General features: G+C 37.9%; 1 protein-coding gene and 1 long non-coding RNA gene across 5 annotated transcripts in view; one reads left to right on the top strand and one right to left on the bottom strand.

Annotated features, from left to right (window-relative positions):
* The first annotated feature begins 677 nt into the window (after positions 1–677).
* Positions 678–15735, top strand: LOC140000644 (uncharacterized). Of its 3 annotated transcripts, none has more exons than XR_011805706.1 (5): positions 678–994; positions 1072–1195; positions 13687–13899; positions 14458–14590; positions 15401–15735. It is a non-coding gene; the product is annotated as an uncharacterized lncRNA (long non-coding RNA). The 3 variants fall into 3 exon arrangements; XR_011805705.1 differs by adding an exon at positions 10155–10203 and having other exon boundaries at positions 678–1195; XR_011805704.1 differs by having other exon boundaries at positions 678–1195.
* A 130-nt stretch (positions 15736–15865) lies between these two features.
* The window catches only part of FBN2 (fibrillin 2), a 193095-nt gene continuing 187504 nt past the window's right edge, over positions 15866–21456 (bottom strand). For both annotated transcript variants that reach the window (XM_038170468.2, XM_038170469.2), the window contains 3 exons: positions 21104–21335; positions 20225–20384; positions 15866–17796 (listed from right to left, as the gene is read on the bottom strand). In XM_038170468.2, the coding sequence (XP_038026396.2) occupies positions 17422–17796; positions 20225–20384; positions 21104–21335 (767 nt within the window). In that variant the 3' untranslated portion in view covers positions 15866–17421. The remainder of the gene's footprint in view (positions 17797–20224; positions 20385–21103; positions 21336–21456) is intronic.

The following is a 21456-nucleotide window of genomic DNA, read 5'->3' as shown; positions in this document are numbered from 1 at the left end:
ACTTAAAACCTGCTTTACTTTCAGCTGCAGGCTTAAAAGTCCGTGTGGCTGTGTAGGTGTTGAATGGTGCTTCCCTAGCACTGCCTTACTTCTTTCGGTGCAGGGTGAAAATAGCAGGTTTGGATTTCAGAAAACTTAGCAGTGCATTATCAAATCTCTTACTGCTCTTGACAGAGGGGCAGCGAAGAGATTTTCAGAGTTAAGACGGGGTTAGCTTGATATGAGCTGATGCCTGCGTTGGGAGACACAAGCTCGTAGAAATCACTTTGTTAACTTCTGGAGGAGATCACGTAATGCTGAAGCAGCAGCGTGTGCCTCCTGAAAACACATTTCTGTTAAAACACGAGCCTTATACGCCCTGAGCTCAGTTCAGCCATGATGCACTGTGCTCTATCGTAGGTGCAGCATGGACCTCAGTCACCTCAGTCCCTGGCAGGGTGCGTAACCAAAAGATCTCTCATGAACGCCCCCCAGCCCCGCGGTCTCAGGGGGGGGATTCAACTTGGAAACACCGAAACACCCCTTCCCCCCCCACAGCCGCCCTCAGCCTGGCACCGCCCCTCCCGCCAGCCCCGCGCCCCTATTGGCTGTGGCCGCCACCCCTCCTCCTCTTATTGGCTGCTGCGGGAAGCGGGAAGCTCGCGGCGGCCGTTAAACCGTCGATGGCGGGGGGGGTGGTGGTGGTGTGGTGAAGGTGGTGGTGGCGGCAGCCCTGTCAGCGGGGCGTGGGGGAGCCCTCCGCGTGCGGGGCGCCGTGTGCGCGGCGCCACCGCGAGCAGCTGCCGCTGTTGGCTCGCCAAGCGAATTCCCCTGGTGGCTTGGGACCTTAGGAGCACGTTCTGTGCGTTTCCCTCCGTGTTTAGCCGACATTTCCTGCTTATCAGCTCCTGGGCACTGGGGCGGTCGGGGGGGTCATTCACGGCAGGAATGCGGGCTGTAATCGGCCACAGAAAGGGGGAAACCTAGATTTACGCAAACACTTGCTAGGAAGAAGGTGCCTAAACGTTCCCTAATGCGCTATACCCTGTGTGGGTTGGATGAACTTCCTCAGTCAACAGCGGCTGGGGACAGCTCTGCTCATTTGCTTTGCAGATGTTAAACAAGTGGCCAATCCAACACCAATAACGTGCAGGCAAAGTATTAAGGTCATCAGCTTAAGGCTGTCATTTCGTGACGTGCTCTGGTGTTTGCTAAGGTATGGTGGTGTGTAATGCAAATGTGTATATATATATATATTATTTATTATTTTTTTCTGTGTGTCTTGGTGAAATCTTGCAAAATGCGCAACTAACCAGTGTCTAACATCACTGGCATCCATGTGTAAGGGAAGAAGGGCCCCATGTTCCCAACCCCTGGAGAGCTGGTGCAAACAGAACCTGAAAATCTGCAGCCAAATCAAAACCTGTCAGGAAGTGTTGGGTTTATAAAACTCATCTCCCTAGTCCTTCAGTTTCCATCCACATTAGTAATGACAAAATAATAATTACAAAATCTGACTAGTAAAACCTAGGGTTTAGTGAAAGAGGTAGAAAATATTTTCTCTGCAATTTGTGAGTAGTTCAAACTATAATAATAACACAAGGTGGCACTGTTGTCTTTTAGTATTTTGGTTAACGAGAATACTTATTTCTTGCACTGTTCCTATGGTTTCATGGGCTAAATGACTCAGTGCTTTGAATAAACTTCACACATGTCAGCATAATAGGACTCTTATGCATTATATATATATATATGTATTTCATAATTTTGACTGTGAATTGGAGAAAAGAAGTAGACAAATGCTGCTTTTTCCCTTCTGTTGAGGGCAAATTACTCTGGTTGTGTTCTAAAAGACATACAAATTTCCATGTAAATGTTTCCTGTTGAGTTCAGACAGCCTCTTGGAGGTAACCACCATTTTGTAAAACACTGAGTGATGTCCATTTTTCTTAGTGGTTATTTCCAGTTGTCTTAACTTTAGTGAGCCAGAAGGATAAAAGCTCCAGGCAGAGAAGGAGACCTTTTAAATATAGAGGTTTGACTAACGTCCCACCTAGTTTCAGAGTGATCTATAACCTTTCAGCAAGATATTTTTGTTTCATAAGTAACAAGCAAGACAAATGTCTACCACCTTTTAGCAGTAGAGAGGTAGAAGGAAGAAGATAAAAACTTTGTCACGTGTCATCCCTAACTATTCTAGTACTAGCTAATTAAAGTATTGGAGAAGACTGAATAGTGTAGCATTTGGCATTTTCAAGCTTATTAAGCTTGAGACTAACTTTACCACTCTGTTGAAGTGTTTTACAACTAATAACTAAATCTTGGAACATCTCTCAGTAATTAAATTTGTCTCTGCAAAACATATGGTGAAACAGAGTCACAAATAAAGGATTTCCACAGGCTCTTGGTGAAAAGCTGAAGAGCTAAGGTTAGCCTTGAAACATGCTCACTTCCAGCCCTGTTTGATCATTTGCAAATTATAGGGACTCCATTTTATTACTGTTACCGATTGCATAGATTAAGAACTGTATTAAAAACTGTATGTGAAGCAGGGGATGAGATGTACATACAAAAGAATTTTCCTGATAATCCAGTGTTAACCTATGTGTTCAATAAATGTGTTGGTCTATTTAATGCAGCTCATCTTTGATAAGCAATGGGTAAAGAAAAATCAAAACAGATGTAAAGTGCAAAAATAAAAGCACAAGAGTAAGTGTTGTTGCTTGTAGCAAAACATAGTAATTTAAGCACCAGTAACCTAGAAATCACAGTGGGTCAAAACACTGTTCCTGCCAAGAGGAGCCTGCACCTCAAAGGAAATGACATTTTATGGAGTCAACCAACAACAGCCATTCATATTATTAACATATGAAGTCAAGGCTAACCACAGAATAAAGTGTGGGCTTTCCCATGGGATTTTGGCTAACCTCATATAGAATTTCATTTTACTTTTGATTGCACAGTTGAGTGTTGTTAATTTTAAGGGTTTATTCTAATTAAAATCTTTGTGTATCCTTCTGCTAGTGGTGGTAGTATTTCAGACAAGGTAAGATTTATTCAGAAAACTCAAGCTTTGGCAAATACATGCCAAACCCTGCTAAGTATTTTTGATCTGTGACATCTTTATTTTAATTGGATTGCAGGATTTTGGCTGCATTCTTGCCATGTTTGTATGCACCTATCAAAATGAGTCTTGATTCTCAGCTGGGGCCTCAGAATCACCATGATGCAAATAATTCCAACAGATTAAAAAAAAAAAAAAAAAAAAAAAAAAAAAAAAAAAAAGTTGTGCTTACTTGTTGACCCTGGGAACTGAGCTTTTTTTCTACTAAGAAAACGGATTATTTATTATTTTTTTTTTGTGCTGGCCAGCCCTGGGACTATTAGGTCATTATAGAAAGCTCATTCTGTCCCAAACAGAAAACACTCCAGTACTCATTTATGATTTGGAGCCTGTCTGCTTGTCTTTCTGAATCTCTGGGCCATCATTCCACACATAATCGAGGAATTTTCACTTTTGCAGGATAAAGCCAGGTTAGTAATAAAAGGCATCTTTTCCTGTTGTAACTTTGACTATGGGTAGTCGGCTTCTAAATAGAGTGATAGGTTCTGAGTTTGTAGACCTCTCCTTGTTCTGGCAGTAATTAACCATGTTATATGTCGTTTTTTTGTACCTGGAAGTGACTTAGTGGCAGATTCAGAATTCAGATTAAATCCTAATTTCTAGGTTTTGCTGCAAGTACTAGGAATACTCTCCCTTCGTCTTAATGGGAAATACTTATAATTTTTTTTTTTATTGTTTTTTGTAATTACTTCTAACTTTGAAACAGGGCAGTCTTCTGTAGGAAACTGCTACACAGATCTTCAAAGCCAACATCTGCTCTCCTGAAGCCCAGGGTTGTAATTCTGCTTATTGTCTTGCTTACACCTCTCAGGATTTAAAACTCCGCTCTCTGTCATAGTCACTGCAGCCAAGACTGCTTTTGGCCTTCACATCCCCAGCCAATTCTTTCTTGTGAGAAAATATATTCAGTAGAGAATTTCTGCTAAGTGGCTTTTTGAGCAACTACATCAAGAAATTATCAAGACACTCGAGAAACATGGAACGGCTTTTTCCTAGGTGTATTTCCCTTCCAGCAGGTATTGCTATCTAAAATACACTGTATCTACCAGAGCTTGTGATCAGATGGCCTCTTCCTGCTGTCAATTTCATTGTCAAATATGTTCTGAGACATTATGGAAAATACTTTTAGGAAAGGAGAACAAGTCCATAGACAGGCCATGAGGATGATCAAAGGGCCAGAGCACCTCTCCTACAGGTTGACAGGCTGAGGGAGTTGGGGTTGGTAATAGTATGTTAAAGTTGACTGGCAGAAGATGAATGCACATGAATGAGATCCTACGGTTCTGAGTTCTACTTCATAGACTTTGTAGACATTGTAGGCTTTGGCTAGAAGAGTTTTAGGTAACTGTAAAGATGACAAGGAATTTTAAGAGCATGGGAATCTAAATGGAAACCATTAACAGGTACATTGGAATCATCTCAGGATGAAAGGTAGAACAGGGATCAGAAAGATGAATGTGTTTAGTGTGTGAGAAGAGAATTGTGAAGTCAGAGGTTAATGAAAAAAAAAAGTGAGGTAAATATGGAAAATAAATACAACGTAAAATTCAGTTGGGATAAATAAATGAGTGCAGATCAAAACGATCAATTCCTGCAGTTGTGAAGAGGATGAGGACCACAACTTTGTCCCCTTATTTTGTCTTTTTTTTTTTTTTTCTTTTTTTACTCTTTTGAAGAAATTGAAGCATTGTGTGGAAAGGTAAGCAGGCATAAAAAGGCATTTGAGAAGTGTTCCAGACTGCCTCTATGTGTAGATGTGTCTTATCCAAATGGGGATGCATGTGAGGGAAGAAACTTTGTAACAGAGGTAATCAGCTTGATGTTTTGAAGGACTTTTCTTGCTATTTCCGTTTTCTATCAGAGCTAATGTGTGGAGGGAATAAATGCCCTTTGTGCATGCTAATTGTTTTTGAAGAGGTGCAGTATACTAGGGAAGTGCTTAATGTATTTTGCTGTTTTTTTCTTTGCTGTTTTGCATCATTGAAAATGCAGTTGTGGGTTTGACAACGTATGTGGCCCATATTCTGGAGTGTGCTTCCTCTTGCTTTTTAACACATCTTGATTTTTATGATTCTTGGTCACTTGAAAATATTTGTTCTTGGTTGCTTTCATAATCAGCTTTCCGCCTTGCATGCTTGTTTGAGGTAGACTGCATTCTATGAATGAATGTGTAGTTCTTTGGTATGTTTCCACAGCAGCTTATGGTGGTGGAGTCTCTGTATTTATGAGATTTGGTGATGGCTGTACTATTTTTGGAGATGAGACCTGTGGCTATTATGGAGAAAAATCTGGGAAATGTCCTGACACTAGGAAATTGGGAGGTAATATTTTATTTTTTTTTAATTGATAGGTAAAAGTGAAATATTTTAAAAATAAATAAAATAAATTTTATTTTAAAAATAAACAAATAAAATAAAAAAGAAACCCGAGTGGCTAACTAGGTATCAAAACTAACCAGTTTATGGTTATTACCAGCTGATGGATATTACACAAAAATATATATTATATTAACCAATGCTGTTTTTAGTCTGAAGAGGAGACTGCAAGTATTAAGAATGTTTCTTTCTCATGCCTAGAAGATATTTCAATTTTATTAATTTAGTAAAGTGTTCTCTGAACAATAGAAAAGGTCAACCTGACACAGTGACTGCCCCTTTTTTCATGTTCTCTGGGCAAATAAGTATGACCTCATTTTCTGTGAGTGTCAGTCTTGAAACCTCAGGAACATTGTTTTAAAAATGCTGCTTTCTCAGGAACATTGTTTTAAAAATGCTGCTTTCTAGAAAAGACTGGTTTGGGGGTGGCTGGTCTCTTTGGTCTTAACCATACCAAGTTATATACATATTTGAGGTCCATTTCATGTTCACTTTTACTAGTTTTTGTCTTGCAAGCAGCAATATTTTGGTGGGTTTTTAATGTAACTTTATGGGAACAAGAGCTTTAGAATTATTTGCTTTGGTTGTGCTCAATTCAAGCATTGGTTACTGTGGTTTGTTTTTCTTGGATGTTTCCTCTGGACCTTGCTTTCCTAAGAGCATGTGTCCTGATGAAGGGTAGTTTAGTTTTCATTTCACAGAAAGAAGTTGGAGAACAGATATGGGGAGATAGGGTGTTAGATACAAACACAAACACGCAAGAGCCTGTTTAGTCCATTTGAAAAGGAGAGGAGAGGAAGGGAAGACACTGAAATGCCTTACAGCATGTTGGATTCACATAAATAATCCGACTGTGAGTAGTGTTCTCACATTCTGTTCCATGTTGCATGAAGCAAGTGTTGCTGCTCTTCTCAGGAGAGAAGGCTAGACCAAAAAAGTGGTGGATTCCTTTCATCGAGAAGGAAACAAGACTCATCTGTGGTTAGCTCCATATTCCACAAACTCTTGTATTTTGAAGTGGGCACATTTTTAAAATTTTCATCTGTGTTCTCACCAGTTGAGAAATTATTTATAACTATGAATTTTCCTTTCAAACACTCTTCTTCTGCTTTCATCCTAGCTTTAAAATGACTCCCATACAGCTACTGTTTAGCCAAAAAACCAGCTGTATTGAGATTGAATGGATATTATTATTATGCGGGATGCTTAAGAACAATGTTTCTTTGCATCCCATAGTAAACAGGAAAAGGAATTTCAATCCGTGTAATTAATAGCTTGTGTGGTATACTTGGTATTTTCCTCGGATTAATATTTAGTAGATGGACCACATTAAGAGCTATCCTAGTGGAGCTCAGCTCTGATTCAAGAGCAGCTATTTTTTACCATCTCTATGTACTTTTATCAGTGTAACAATAGAATACAATGTAAGGATTTCCTTGAATTTTAGGCATACTGAAATCAGAGGCTTAAAATATTGTGTGTTATGTGTCTTAACAATTCACTGAATGATACAGAAAAGTACTTTCCTACACACTTCAGAGGCATGTAGAACAATACACTCCCCAGTGATGGGGCTGTTGACTGCGCTGCCTAGTGTTGGTCTTACTGATCAAGAGTGAGAGACATAAAGCTGAGGTGTCTCAGTAGTACACTTAGCCTTAAAAATAGTGCAGTTTTTTGTTTGTTTGTTTTTAATTTGTCTTTTCTAAGATGTGTGGGGTATGCACTGATCAATAAGTCTACTGATGGATGGGCGTTTCAGGCTGAAACTTGATTCTTAACTATGAATTTTCAGCCTTTCAGCCAGCAAACACCAGGTCTTCTCAGTTTTTTTACCTTTCATTTTCATTTGATGACTTAAAACTATTGGAAGTAAAAAACTTTAAATATTCAATAAAACTCATTTTAGATCTAAAATAATTCAATTCCTTTAAATCTTTAAGTAATATGCATTATTAAATGTGTAGATGGTTGTGTATTCATATTAGGTCCAGTATTCAAGATTATTTTGGAATATAAATGGAGAAAGTGTTAATTAATCCAAAATTAGAGTCTTCGTGGCCATTTAAAAAGATACTTTTCCTAAAACTTGTTTTAAAAAGGGAGTTGGATTCATTGTGTTATCCAGTTTGTTTTCTTTTTAAATTGATCTGTATCTGAGTGCATCGTTAGTAAGTCAACTAATATACTTTTGTTCTTAATCAATAGACATTTGATGAACTAATATACCTTTGGAAGTGAAAAGGGAAAGAAACATATACTCTCCTACATCAGCCTTATAAACTGAGTTTGGAGCATTAATACAGCTGAGTAACAAGACTCAGTATAGGCTTTTATTTGGGAAATGCTGACAGGGGCTTCATTGTTGTGGTAGGAATGGCGCCGTTGTAATTATGCTCTGTTCTCATCACTGCTTGTATAAAAATATGAAAGCAATAAAAGCTCATGCCAGGAGTGATGCATACAAGCTGGTAAATGCTAAAATAATACCTTTATTAACCCTCCAATGTCAGGATGAATCCATAAGTTTAAGTAGGCATCGGTGTTATAAACCCCAATTATTACTTTAATTGTAAAGAAAATACTGAGAGATAGGGACATGCCTGGAAATTTTAGAGGGAACCAATTCAAAACAGACATCAAAAAACATTATTTTTACATAAAAAAAAAAAAAATAATAATAATAAAAAAAAAAAGAGTTGAACATGAGGCTGATGCTGTTAATGCACCTAAGATTAGAAACTATCTGAAATAGCTGGCAGGGTGGGAGTTGTTGCTATCTACTTGCTGTGGTTTAACCCTGGCAGGCCACTCAGCACAACGATGCAGCACTCAGCGCAAAGCTCACTTCCCACAGCGGGGGAATCAGGAGGGTAAAAGTGTGAGAACTCATGACTTGAGATACAGACAGTTTACTAGGCAAAACAAAAACCACCTGCACAAGCAAAGCAAAACAAAGAATTTGTTCACTACTTCCTATTAACAGACAGGCATCAGCCATTTCTAGCAAAGTAGGGCTCATCACATGTAATGGTTTCTCGGGAGGATAAACACTTTGTTTTTTGTTACGGTTTCAGCTTTGTTCAGGTGTTAATGTTCTGACTGTGATGCATTTAAAAGATGCCACAGATTCCATGGAGGAGCTGTCACCCATGGGGGACCCATATTGGAGCATATCATCATATTTTTTCCCCTTCTTCCTTGGAGGTGGGGAAGGACAAGAGCGATATGGTGGAGTTTAGCTGCCCAGCAGGGTAAAACCACCACAAAAGAGTATCAATGACTGCACTATCAAGCAAACATTATGTCTTTGAAAAAGTTTTGGAGGGCATTCATACAATAAAACTTCTCCATAATGCTTTTAGTAATCTTGAAAATTTCTCATCTTGGCAGCTTCCTGAGATAGATGCATTTTTTGCAGTTCTCATGTATTCCATCTGATTTATATTCCATTAATATAAGCATCTTCTTTGGACGCCACCTTGGACTTTTCAGAAACCATACTGTCATGTTGTGAGTAGTTCTACAATTTTGTCCTTTATTCAGTAGACAACTACCTGGAAAGCGAAATAGCTGTGTTTCGAGGCTTCAAAGCTGACATATTTCTTTGCACCTCTGCTCATGGAAAAGGCAATGAATAATTGATAAATCCTCATTCACCGTGCTACACAGTATGTGTTTTGCTGCGGAAGGGCACAGGACATGGGAGAAAACAGAATTTTTTTTTTTTTTTTTTTTTTTTGAGGTTGTATATTATGTCCTGATAAAACAAAGGGAAAGGGATGTGATATGGAATTAATACATTATGCAGCCATTGTATAACTTAATGGAGGATATAATTCTGAGGCTGTGGAATTGTATATTCATGCAGTGCAGCTATGCAAATTATTTTTTTTAGAGAATATACTGGGGAGGCTGAGTGGAGCAGTAATGGTTAAGAAAAAATTCAGATCATGTAATCTTCTTGGATTTGGTTGCAGTGGAAGAGAGAAGAATCTCTCTTCCACTCTACCAAAGAGAGATTCTACCAAAGAATCTTCCACAATATGATTCTTCTTGCAAAGATATATCTGCTTTGCTTTAAGCACAGATTTATAAACAAAGTTGTGAAGACCACCAAGCTGTCTGTGCAGGCTTTTCTTCATGTTGTATTTTATGTTCCAATAAATAAGCCAGTTCAGCTAATTGCAATCTCTGGAATCATCTCTGTCACAGGTATTTGAATGATTGTTTCCTATGTGTTATTGTTTATGGGTTTCTAGACCCTGAAACTTGCACAAAGCAATCATAGGTTAATTGTGCACGCACCCAAGTGAAAATATATGCAAAAACGGTGATGTAAACTTTCTACCTCATTGCAGCATACCAGATGTGTTGTATTTGTACTAAACAACTTTTCCACATTGATGTTAACCTTAAATGGTTACAGGTATCTTCATCCATAGCTCATTTGTGCATGTCTTGTGTAAGACATACTGTTCAAATATTTTCATTATTCTTTCCTATTTCAGATGCTCATAATTGCTTTTATTCAGATTTTTAAAGAATTGATGACTTCCAGAAATGTTATAGAAATGGAAAAGTGCAATTATCTTTTAAGCTCTGGGGCAAACTACTTTGTAGGGTTTCTTTTGAACTTGCAACTTCTTAATCACTTGTTTCTTGCATACTTTCAGCTTTCTGCTAGGTGATTTTCCTTGAACAGCCAGGACAGCAGTGAAACTTGTGAGTTTTGGTAATGTGGTTGATAAGTGTGGTGATTTTTGTCTTAAAATTAATGTTTCTCAAAAAATTGAATAAACAGTTGAAAATTATAGCATAGGTTGGTAGTTACTATTATTATTTTTTTCTTCTTCTTCCTTTTTTACTTTCTCAAAGATGAATAGAGTTTTAAAAGCACAGGACAGAGAGAATATCAATGAACTTCCCTAAGCTGTGTCCAAACAAGGAACAGTAAGAGCTAGATCTATTGCTATCATTTTAGGGAATTCAGAGACTGAGGATTAGGTCCTTGTATTTGTATCACCTGGATACATAGTGCATTGTTTTTGCTAAAGAAATATACTGGGGTTCTTCTTGAAAGCATATATACTCCTTTGTTTCAAAACAGAGCCCTGGCCTTGAGAGCACATGTCAGGTATTCGGATGTCAGTTAAGTGATCTGGCCTAAAATTTGAAACCTTTCTGGAATTCTTGCCTAACAGAGAAAGTAGTTCATTAGTTCTCTTCGCTGCAGTTGATGTGGTTGACAGCACGTGTGTGGCTATCTATATATGCATATTCTTTGTTTTGTTTTGGATTTTTTTTTTTTTTTGGCAGCTTCTTGGTAGTCTTGCCCGTGGTCAATGCTGTTGAATAACTATTGGAAACTCACACTATTTTGTTGAGTTTGCAGTGGACACAAAATGCTGTGGGATAAAATGCAAAATTACCAAATAAAACACCAATAACAGATAAAACTGCAGTAATGCCATACAACCAGCATAAAGAGAGATGATGTGTTACAGTTAATGGAAACTTAATAGAAGTCTTTCAGATTTAATTTAAATAAGTGTTGTGGTTTAACCCAGCAGGCAGCTCAGCACCACATAGCTCACACCTCAGTGGGATCAGGGAGAGAATCAGGAAAAAAAAAAGTAGTAAGTTTATGGGTTGAGATAAAAACAGTTTAATAAGACAGAAAAGGATGATAAATAGTAATAATGATACTAGTAATAGTACGTATGAAACAAGTGATGCACAGTGCAATTGCTCAGCCCATGCTGACTGATGCCCAACCTGTCCCTGAGCAGTGTTCCCCCCAGCTCCAGCCAGCCACCCCATAGCATTGTCCAGGGTGACACCACATGGTATAGGATATTCCTCTGGACCCTAGCTGTGTCCCCTCCCAGCTCCTTGCTGGCAGGGCAGTGTGAAGAGCTGAAAAGTCCTTGGCTCTGTGCAAGCACTGCTTAGCAGCAAGTAAAACATCAGTGTATTATCAATATTATGCTCATCCTAAATCCAAAACACAGCACCGAACCAGCTGCTATGAGGAAAATTAACTCTATGCAGCCCAAACCAGGACAATAAAAATCAGAAATCTTATTTAGGTGTAGGACTTTAAAATATATGTTGCACTATAAACAATTACAGTGCTGTTCCTTTTTATTTATTTTTATTTTTATTGTTATTTTCTTATTATTTTTTTTATTATTTATTTGTTTGTTTATTTATTTTTCTGGTTCGGATACAGCAGGAACTTATTGCTCTTATGTAACTGTTTTCTTTTCTAGGCTTTGACAGTTTTCTCTTCTCCTGTGTTTCAATACTCCTGCTGGTAAAACAGTGAGAATGGTTAAAGTTTTGAATAAGTGGATATTGTTCCTTAAATTGTTAGAGACTTATATATTTTTCCCTGTTTTAATGCTTCAGCATATGACTGGCTGGGGTTCAGACCCTTGAGGAAGAGGCCTCTGGTTCTCATTCAGTATGTGTAATGTTCACACTATCACTTTTTTGCAAGTTCTTCGTGGTGTCATTTTGTAGGAGTGGCTACTAGGGTTCGCTAGATTTGAGCTAGCTCATGGTATTTCTGTTTAGGATATACTGTAATATGACGTAGAAAATTTTCATGCATGACAGTACTGCTGAGCTTCTGCTTTGGCCTTGGAGTTCAGAATTATAAACCTCAAAATCCCTGTTTGGGTGACCATTACTTTGGAGGCTTCTACATGATGGCACAACACCAGCAGTTTCTGCTGGAGTTGGTTGTGTCTCAAGATATGGTTTTGGCCACGGGTAAAAACACCTCATTCTTGACAAGCCCAGGCAGCGAGGAGAGCCTGCTCACACTGAAGCAATGTCCAAATGCACAGTTTAAACATTTCTGCAGTCACCCCCACTGACAAACTGGTTGGCATTCTTAGAACAAGCTTAATGGGGTGGTTGAGAAACCACCTTCTTTATCAGAGTGGAGAGACTGTTCTGGAAACAAAGTTTATGGAAACAAAGAATATATATTCTCTCTCTGCTGTAGCAATTTGGTGTCAAACACCTAAGCCGTCATGATAGGGACTAGAATTTTATTCTAGATGTGAAATCTTTTGCTTTTGCTTGTTCATGTTTTCCTTCTCTCCTGCTTTAAAAAGTATGAATCAGCATTACAAAGCTTTGGCCTCTCAGAGCAGATTTCATAAATCTAACCTTTTTCTTGGATTTAAAATGTCTGGTTTGCAGCATTAGTTAGTTTAGGTGCTTAGCCTTCATATATAATTTATGGAAATAATTAAGAAACACACCTGGAGCAGTGAGATTTTTTGCTGTTTGGTTTTGCATTACATTGCAAGTCCCAAGTTCTTCTGTGGGCTTAGCACAAAGGCAGGTTCTTCAGCCATCAGGCTGCAGGCCACATTCATTGCACCAAAGTTAAACTGTTGATTCTAAGTCAGTCTAACAAGACCCTGTAGAAAAAAAAAAAATATATATATATATATATATATATATATATATATATATATATATATGTACATATATATTTTAAATAAAAATGTTAATTTTAAAACCTGGGCAATGAAAAACTACAGGTTTGCTACAGGTTTGTCCTTTCAGAGAAGGAGCATGAAATACTGGGTGTTTCAATTGCTGAGGCATTGCTGTTGGCTACATTAAGAGGTGTGGCTATGAAGAAAGAGCATGGAGCACTCTGAAATAACCACTGGATGCTCAGCAATACCCCCAGCAGTGCCAGCCTGGTCACTGAACTAGAGCCACACTTGAGGAGAGAGGAGAAGCCCTGAAAAAGGCTGTGTACAATTCTTATACAATTTGACACATACAAAAAGGTCAAACGCTGTGGAGCATTTGGAGATGGAAGAGGCAGCAGCATGGTGGGTCTTTAATGGGTCTGGTAGCATTGTGTAGAGAGTTAGCAGTGCTGAGCTTTAGTGTTGGCAGGCAAGGAAAGCCTGTGCCTAGCCTGTCCTAGCTAAGGAACTGATTCCTTGCAGTAAGGCTGGAAAGAACCAGCAGACTTGCCTCAAAAGTTAGTATTAGCTAAAATTATTTATATGTATACATACATGTTTTTAACCGATTGTAATGATGAAGTATCATAAGAGGTGTATTTCATAGTGGCAAATGGAAAAATTGTCAAATTACTGTAAGCATGGGGTGAAATGTACTAGTAGCCTTGAAACATACTAGCTCGCCTGTTTTCTTCTTTAACAGGGGAAAGGAATAAAATGAGAGCCTGTGGAAGAAGTCTGTGGTGAAACATGACACTAGTAACTTGCTCGAGTAGCTAGTGCTTCAGTCTCTGCTGCCCAGGCCTGGTCTAGGTGTTACCTAGGTCTCTACAATCTTAGCATCAAATTGCCAAGAGATTTATCCTGCTCCTTCTCTTAAACAGCAAGATGATTTCTATGTTGCTGTTAACAAAAGGTTGGTGTTATTTTTTTCTTTTTGTACCTTTTCAAGCACTAGTCTTTCTTTGCATGTGTAATCAACTTTCTCATTTAATATTTAGAAATTGAAGGGCTAGTGTGTAGAGTACTTTGGAGAAATAGGTATAGAAGTATCTACTATGACAGGCTGTTTGGGGAGGAAATTGTTCAGTTTGGGATTTTTTTTTTGCTTCAGATTTTTTTTTTTTTTTTTTAAACATGGATTTTCTGTTGAGGGGAGGAAAGGGACGACTTTTCTCTGGCTACTGTGCATGGCTGTCTTGTGCATTTTAAAGTGGTAGTGGGTAATACTGCCTTTCTAGTAAACATGTAAGGCTTTTTCATACATTGTTAACTGATTAGTTAACATGGATGTATCTGATGGAATGTTCTTGTTTAGAAAAAAAGGATGTAATGTCTGTGCTTGGCTCTTTAAATGTGCTGTGCTCATAGCACATGCAAGTAATGTCTGTTTAACAGCGAAATCCTCCAAAACTTGTAGCCTCAGAGGAGTCATTGGTAAGCGTGTTGCTACTATTTTCTCTCCTTGTTTCAGAGTTGGCAGCAGAGGGTAATGCTCTACTGGGTTCTGTCTGATGGCTTTTCTTGCAGTAAGTGTTTCCTGGAAAGCTCCCATTTGGACAAATAGTAGCCTTCTTGGAAACCAGCTGTTAGAGTTGTTAAGTCAGGTCAGTGCTGTACTGGATATTTATCGGACTTCTGAAAGGCATTTTATTTCTGTAGACTTCAGTTATTTTACCCAAAAGCAGCTATGAATCAATAAAACCTGCATGACAACAGATGATGTCAAATGAATCTGAATAAATATGCAGCCTCCAAGGAATACCAAATAACTCAGTAATTGTGAGAATAATTAAAATGCCATAATTGCTGCTAATTTTCTTTCTGGAGTGAAATTCAAGTGTATGATTCCTGAAAAAAAATATTTATTATATTACTTTATGACTATTTGGAATGTCAGAAAAGGACAATAAGGTGGCAGGAAAAGTTTGTTAGCCTGGATCTTTGAAACCCTCAGAAGAGCAATTCTATGTTAAAAAGTCCCATATACTAGGGAGACTTGTTGCTACTGCATCCTAAAATTAGAACCTTAAGCTAGTAACTTGTCTTTTAATGCCATTACCTTGTGAAATGCCCCTTCTCCAGAAGAGCAGCAATGACATATGTAGGGCTGATTTTGCTGGTGTAAATGTTTAAGTATTATTACACTATTTTTCTGTAACTTCAGAAACTAAGGAGCCCAAACATCTAAAACAGGACATTGCACATCCTGATTCAATGTTTAATCCAATGTTTCTGATTTCCCTTTCTCTGGCTATTACTGCTATGACAAAATCATACATTCAGTATTGGCTATTACTTAAAAATGATCACCAGTTTAATCCAGAATGGAATAAAAAGACAGTGTAGCTTTCTTAGAGAGGTCTTTGTGGAAACCTTGAATACTTGAATAAAAAAACATTTTTGCATTTTTTTAGCTTGACTGTATACCTAATTAAGGGCATTCAAAGAAAGGACTGCCAACAAGCAAAAGTACCTCCATTGATGATCTTAACATATTCTTCAGTATTCAGGTAGGAGGGAGGCTTTTAAACTCTTAAATATACTGTGAGTTTTTTAGAGCTCAATTGTCAAATTTTGATGGTCCTACAACCCTCATTACATGGGTAAGTGTAATCTTTTTCAAGGCTGGCCTCTGTGAACATAACGCATGATGACTGGTTTTGAGGTAATTGATACAGAGTCCTAATTGCCTAAGGATAGTTTAATTGCTGTGTTTAGGTTCTGCGCTGATAAACTTATTCAGTAAATTCTGTATAGCCTTATTTGTAAGTGAAGAAGTCCTTGCTCCATACCACCTCCTTTTCCTGTCTCTAAAATCCTTCAAGTTTACAACTGCATGCTTATTTACTGTAAAGAATACAGACATTTCAAAAAAAAGCTACCCGAAAATAAGCTTTATTGCAAGAAAAGTGTTGTCATACTTATACAGACCTACAAACAAAACTTTTTTTCTTAAAAACATTTTAATAAAAATGTACAATGTTTCTTTTTTCAAAAATCCCCATAAGAACAAAAGTAAAGAAAAACCACTGAGTATAACTTGATACTAATCTTTGGTCAGCGCTGATAGGCGACTGAAACAATCCTGGAGTCAGCGTGTGCTTTGGCTATTTTCACATCTGAGATTCTGTTACATGACTAGTTACAGGCACCAGCTGTCAAAAAAAGCACCATTGAGACATACACTTAACACATAATGGTACAACATTAAAAAAAAAATTACTAAAGTAAACTAAATGTCAACTCATTGTACACACATCGTTCTTACAAAATAAGCTATGATAAAATGAGGCGTACGGTGTATAACTACAGTATTAATGAAACTTCTAAAAATGGATTTCAAATACACATTTTCCTTGTCTGCACTGCATAATTAGTTTGCACATATGGCAGTCCTGATACAGCTCTCAATTTTTACTAAATGCACCATTAATTCAAGCCAGCACCAAACAGTATGAAACATCATGTGTCCCCTTCAGAGTGACATTTTCTTCAGCTGCCTACAGTAATGCAAGTATGTAGAGCACCCTTTCTGAGAATGAGGTGTGGTAGCATGTGTGGTTCCTTGAGGTTATTGAAAGGAAGTACAGTACAGTTTGGTTCTGCAATTCTAATGGTATTAAAAGCAGTCAAGGTATTTTGCTACAGTGGTTGTGCCTCTTACTTTATTTGATGTGGTTGATTCAGAATACAATCCTATTGACCTGCTGTGAAATATGATCTTTGCTGAGACTAGTATTGTAATTCTTGTCCTTCAAGACTTTTTTTTTTTGAATACTCAAGTTTCACTAGAGCACTTCAGAGTAGCCAGAAGATGTATCACAGTGCTCTTTCAGCTCTCATAAATTTAAAAATTGCTTATATACTATCTGAATGACTGGCACAAGTACAAAAGGAAACATCTTTCAAATCTTTTTTTTTTCTTTTAAGAAAAAAAAAAAAGAAAGTACCTCTAAAATGTTATAGTTCAAATTTATAAATCTAAAGAAAAACAAGCATGTTTCCCTTTTTGTTTACATAATTTGTTATTCTCTCCATATATTACTGCATTAAAAATAAATAAACATCTATATTTTTTTAATTAGGAACTATAGCAAAATACCCAAAGTGTTACAGACTGCTAACAGGAAAAAAAAAATAGCTCACATTTTTTGTGCCATTTAGTGCCATATGATGATCTCTTCAACTTTAGCTTTTTAATATATTTTTAAATTGAGGTTATATAAAAGATACAGTAACCATGATTCCCACAAGTTACCCCTCCTGCAAGGGTGGTTCTGCAGTCTCAGCAGGATGGAGAGAAAGAAGTTTTCCCTTCTCCCTTCCTCCCCCAAAAGTCAGTGACTGTTTCAAAGCCTTTGAAAAGCAGATATGTTCAGGTGGGTAAATAGGTGAACAGAAGTGACTGAAGAACTGGATTCAGTCTGGAAGATGGCTAGTAGAGTTCTAGCCACAGCCTCATTCTGAGAGCTTCTCCGAGCTCTCCTAGGAGGTAGTTGTCCTCATTGCTGTCTTCCAGTTTCTTTAACTCCTTTTTCTTATATAGAGGAATGCTAGTGATTTCCAGTGTGTACGTTCCAGGCACTGACTTTTTCTTAGCTGTGTGCAAATAACTGAGTCCATCCCTCTGATGGATTTGAAAGATACCATCATCGTTGCCATGTGAGATGATGTAGCGCACGTGGTTGGTCAGAGGCTCAATGGCTGGCATGAGTTCTAGGATGTGCTCCTTGTTGTCAAGCCTGGAAATGTTGACTCTCATCTTCAAAGGACTATCCATGTCTAGACTTTCCGAGCTAATCTGCTCAATCTGAAGTAAAGGAGAAAAGGATGTTTAGAGCAGGAGAGAAACAGATATTCACTTGCATTGACAGAAGAGTAAGTGATTAGTAACAGTTTCTGCATTTCTCAAAATCTAGCTGTTAAAAAAAGCCATTGTAAATCCTTTCCAGCTGGGAGAACTGCTTGATTCCATATAACACACCCTGTAAATCTTAAGGGCTTCTCTCACAGGCTTAACAGGATAATTAAAGTTACAGCATCAAGTCTATAGAGGGGGCTCAGATTTCAGTCTCTTTTCAGAATCTGTTTAACTTCACGCTTGCAAAAAGCCCATGTAAAGAAGAGACATATGTTTAGTATTGCAGTGAAGACTGTAAGTGAGGCACAGTTTTGTTCTTATGATCAACGTGAGTGTGGAATATTACAGAACCAAAACAGGAATCTTGACACAGTACTGTATAGGAACGCCCTAAACTTCTGATAAAACTGTTTTAATCAATCCTGGCTTCTAAAAAAGATGGGCTTGGCATTTGGTGATAAAGTATGATGATTAAAATTGAAACTGAAGCATGGAGAGTACTCCCGTATTGTTTGTATTCCACAAAAAGGGCTGGTATGTCAAGTCCAATTACATTGTACTTTCACCACTGAGAAGAGTGCAGAAGAATGTCGTAGCATTATTTTTCTGATAAATCAGTCATATTTTTTTCATATGAGCTTCAGTATAGTTCTGCTGCACATGTAAATCTGTTCCAGAGGTGTGAGCTGTGAACACACTTGGGAGTGGGAGGTTGAGAATGAGTGCATTCCTACAAAAGCCATCTAACAAAGAACAGCTTTAAAAGCCCTTTGACCTAAAATACACAGAATGGTTCATAGGCCTTAGTCTTCTTCAGGAAACCAGAATTGGTTATCTAGCCTATTTGTCAAGATTCCTTTTGGACTTTTAAATATTGGAAAGGATTTTTTTTCTCTCTGAGGGAATCCCAATCACATGTGATTATATTCATGTATATGTACCACTACGTAATGTAATTAAAAACACATGGTGAAAATAAGGAAAAATTATGATGGGGGCAAGTACAGAAGAGTATTAAATACCACAACCTATACACATCGTTAGTGATGAGATTATTACTTTTCCCCCTGTAGTTTTATGGATGTGAAATCTTCTCTTCTTGCTGCTCGGGCAGCAAGAAAGCTTACTGCTATAAAAATGTAATAACAATATATAATAATGCTGAACAAGATATGAAATTAACTGTGCAATGGAAGAAGTGTTTTTCAAAAAACATCCAGGTATTTCTGTGGTGGGTTGACCAGAGAATTCAGATTGGAACAGACCCAGTAGGAGTTGAGTGGGAAGGACAAAGCGGTATTTATGTGAAATGTGTGTCTGGGGGAAATCAAACATTTAGTTTTTAAGCTCCAAAGGAGAAGTTACACAGTTGCTGTCTTCTTTAGAAACTCTACCAATATCAGACTTTGATGGCTTTGATGGCAACAGTCATGAGAAGTAGTGAGTACTCATAATCATCTTAAGTTCTTACCCTTTTAGAAAGGACACTTGTTTCCTCATTTCTTCAATGTAACTTGTGTGTTCAGCACACCTCACCATTTTATTTGAGAGTTTACATTTTGTCTGTTTGCATTACACAGCTCTTGCATTACTGAAGGAAATTCTCTCCCCCCACCTAGTCAGTTTCCCATTACTGCAGATTTCAAGACCAGAGCTAATGCTACAAAACAATGTCCTATCATATAGACAATGCAGATAATAGGTATACAGGTATATTCTCGTTTAACTCTCTCAAAAAAAAAAGTATCTAAAATAAATACTGGGCATAAATACTAGGGCTTGCCTTTCATGAACATCCCATTTAAGCCTAAAAAAGCAGTGAGAAAAAATAAAATCATAAGTGTAATTCTCTAACGCCCTCAACAATTTTGCAGGTATAGGATGTAAGCTGGTTTGTCATGTAGGTATCAGTTAGGTCATGGACTCTAGTGTCCCACAGTTACGAGCAACCAGGAACAGAAGCTTCAATTTAAACAATCTGCAAGCAGATCTATTTAGTTGGCTGAGACCATACAACACTATCCAAACTCCTCCTTTCAGCAGAACAGATTGCAGAAATGACCATTGTCATAGCTCTCTGTCATTACAGGAAACACGATTTTGAGATATTTTGAGGAACTAGACCACATCTCAGGCCTCAGGAGACTCTACAAGCTTTAAAATCTTCCCCTGTTCATAGCTGCTGATGTCTTCCTGTCACACCACTTCCACCAACAAGACACAAGTGTAAAAATCATTGTAGGGACAGGAAAAAGAGGATTTTGGCTATTGAATGTGGCCTGTAGTAAAACTTCCTCAGCTTACTGACAGCACTGAATATTTAATCTCTAAAAATACTTCAAAGTACATTATAGTGTTTATTTATCTTGATACGTACCGTGTCATTAATACTTCTCTTTTTCCTGTTCTCTTTTTTTGAATAGCCATTGATTTTGCACTCGTAACATGCTTCAGGGGATAAAGCATTTTCTTCATCAGCATCTCCATCCAGTGGCAGGTACTGGCCTTTGTTAAATCCCATCCCTGAGACACAGTGGCTGTTGAATAAAAGCAGCCATTTTAGTTCTTGCAGTTTTATGAACAGTCCAGTTAAATGGAAAGTGAGTGTGTGTAATTTGTACCATAGTGCCAGTATCTCGTCCCCTTCTCTTTCCTCACCAGGATGACTGTGAATTAATTTCCTTCACACTAGTGAATGAAATACATTCAGATACTGAATGAAATGCAACTGCTAGCTGAAGGTCTGTAGGTTTTTCTAATTTTCATTCATAAGTATTGTGAAGAAACGGAACAAATCCAACCTGCCCTGACTTTGGAAATAAAGATTTTTTATCATGTACCAGGATGATGTTAATTTGTGTTTAACATTTTGGGTTGACCAGTACAGCTTAAATCCTTTAATTAACTCAGTGAAGATTACACCTATCCTTATGTAGTAACAGTCCTCACCGAGCAGACTTGGAGTTTTTGTGCTGATACCAGTGGAGAAAGCAGAACTAACTGTGTAGTGCTGCTTATATACTAGAATTCAAATGAGTGTCATGTTGCAGGTACAGACATATTTTTTTTATTTATTTTTTCTTAGTACGACAGGTATTTAAGCACAGCTTGTGTACACTGTGCACAGGAAATGTACAAAAACATGACTTATTAACCTCTGCTTCATTTGCACCTCTGCTCTTCAGTGTAATTACTGCCTAGACTTTTTGTCACCCTCTGAATGTGTCTCTGATGAATGACTGTGTGAGATACTCACCCTTGTCCAACTCTGTAATATCCTGGTGGACAGCCACAAAGATAACCACCTTCAGTGTTGGAACAGCCATAATTGCAGGGGTTCTTGGTAGAAGAACACTCATTCACATCGTGGCATGCACTGGAGAACTGGTCATAAGAAAATCCAGAAGGGCAGGCACACTTGTAACTCCCAAGTGTGTTGTAGCAAGAAGCAGAGCCACATGTGTTAGGATTGGAACATTCATTTTCATCTAGTAAGCAAACAAAAGTGCATTGGTATCTTTAATCTGGACAAAGATCAGACAGGCAAGATGTAGCTAACAAATCAGAATATCTGCAAGTCCTAGGGCTCTGCTATGTCCTTGACCTTAC

Source organism: Anas platyrhynchos, chromosome Z, assembly GCF_047663525.1.
Source record: "Anas platyrhynchos isolate ZD024472 breed Pekin duck chromosome Z, IASCAAS_PekinDuck_T2T, whole genome shotgun sequence".
Lineage (NCBI taxonomy): Eukaryota > Metazoa > Chordata > Aves > Anseriformes > Anatidae > Anas > Anas platyrhynchos.
This window is presented reverse-complemented; position numbering and strand designations above follow the sequence as displayed.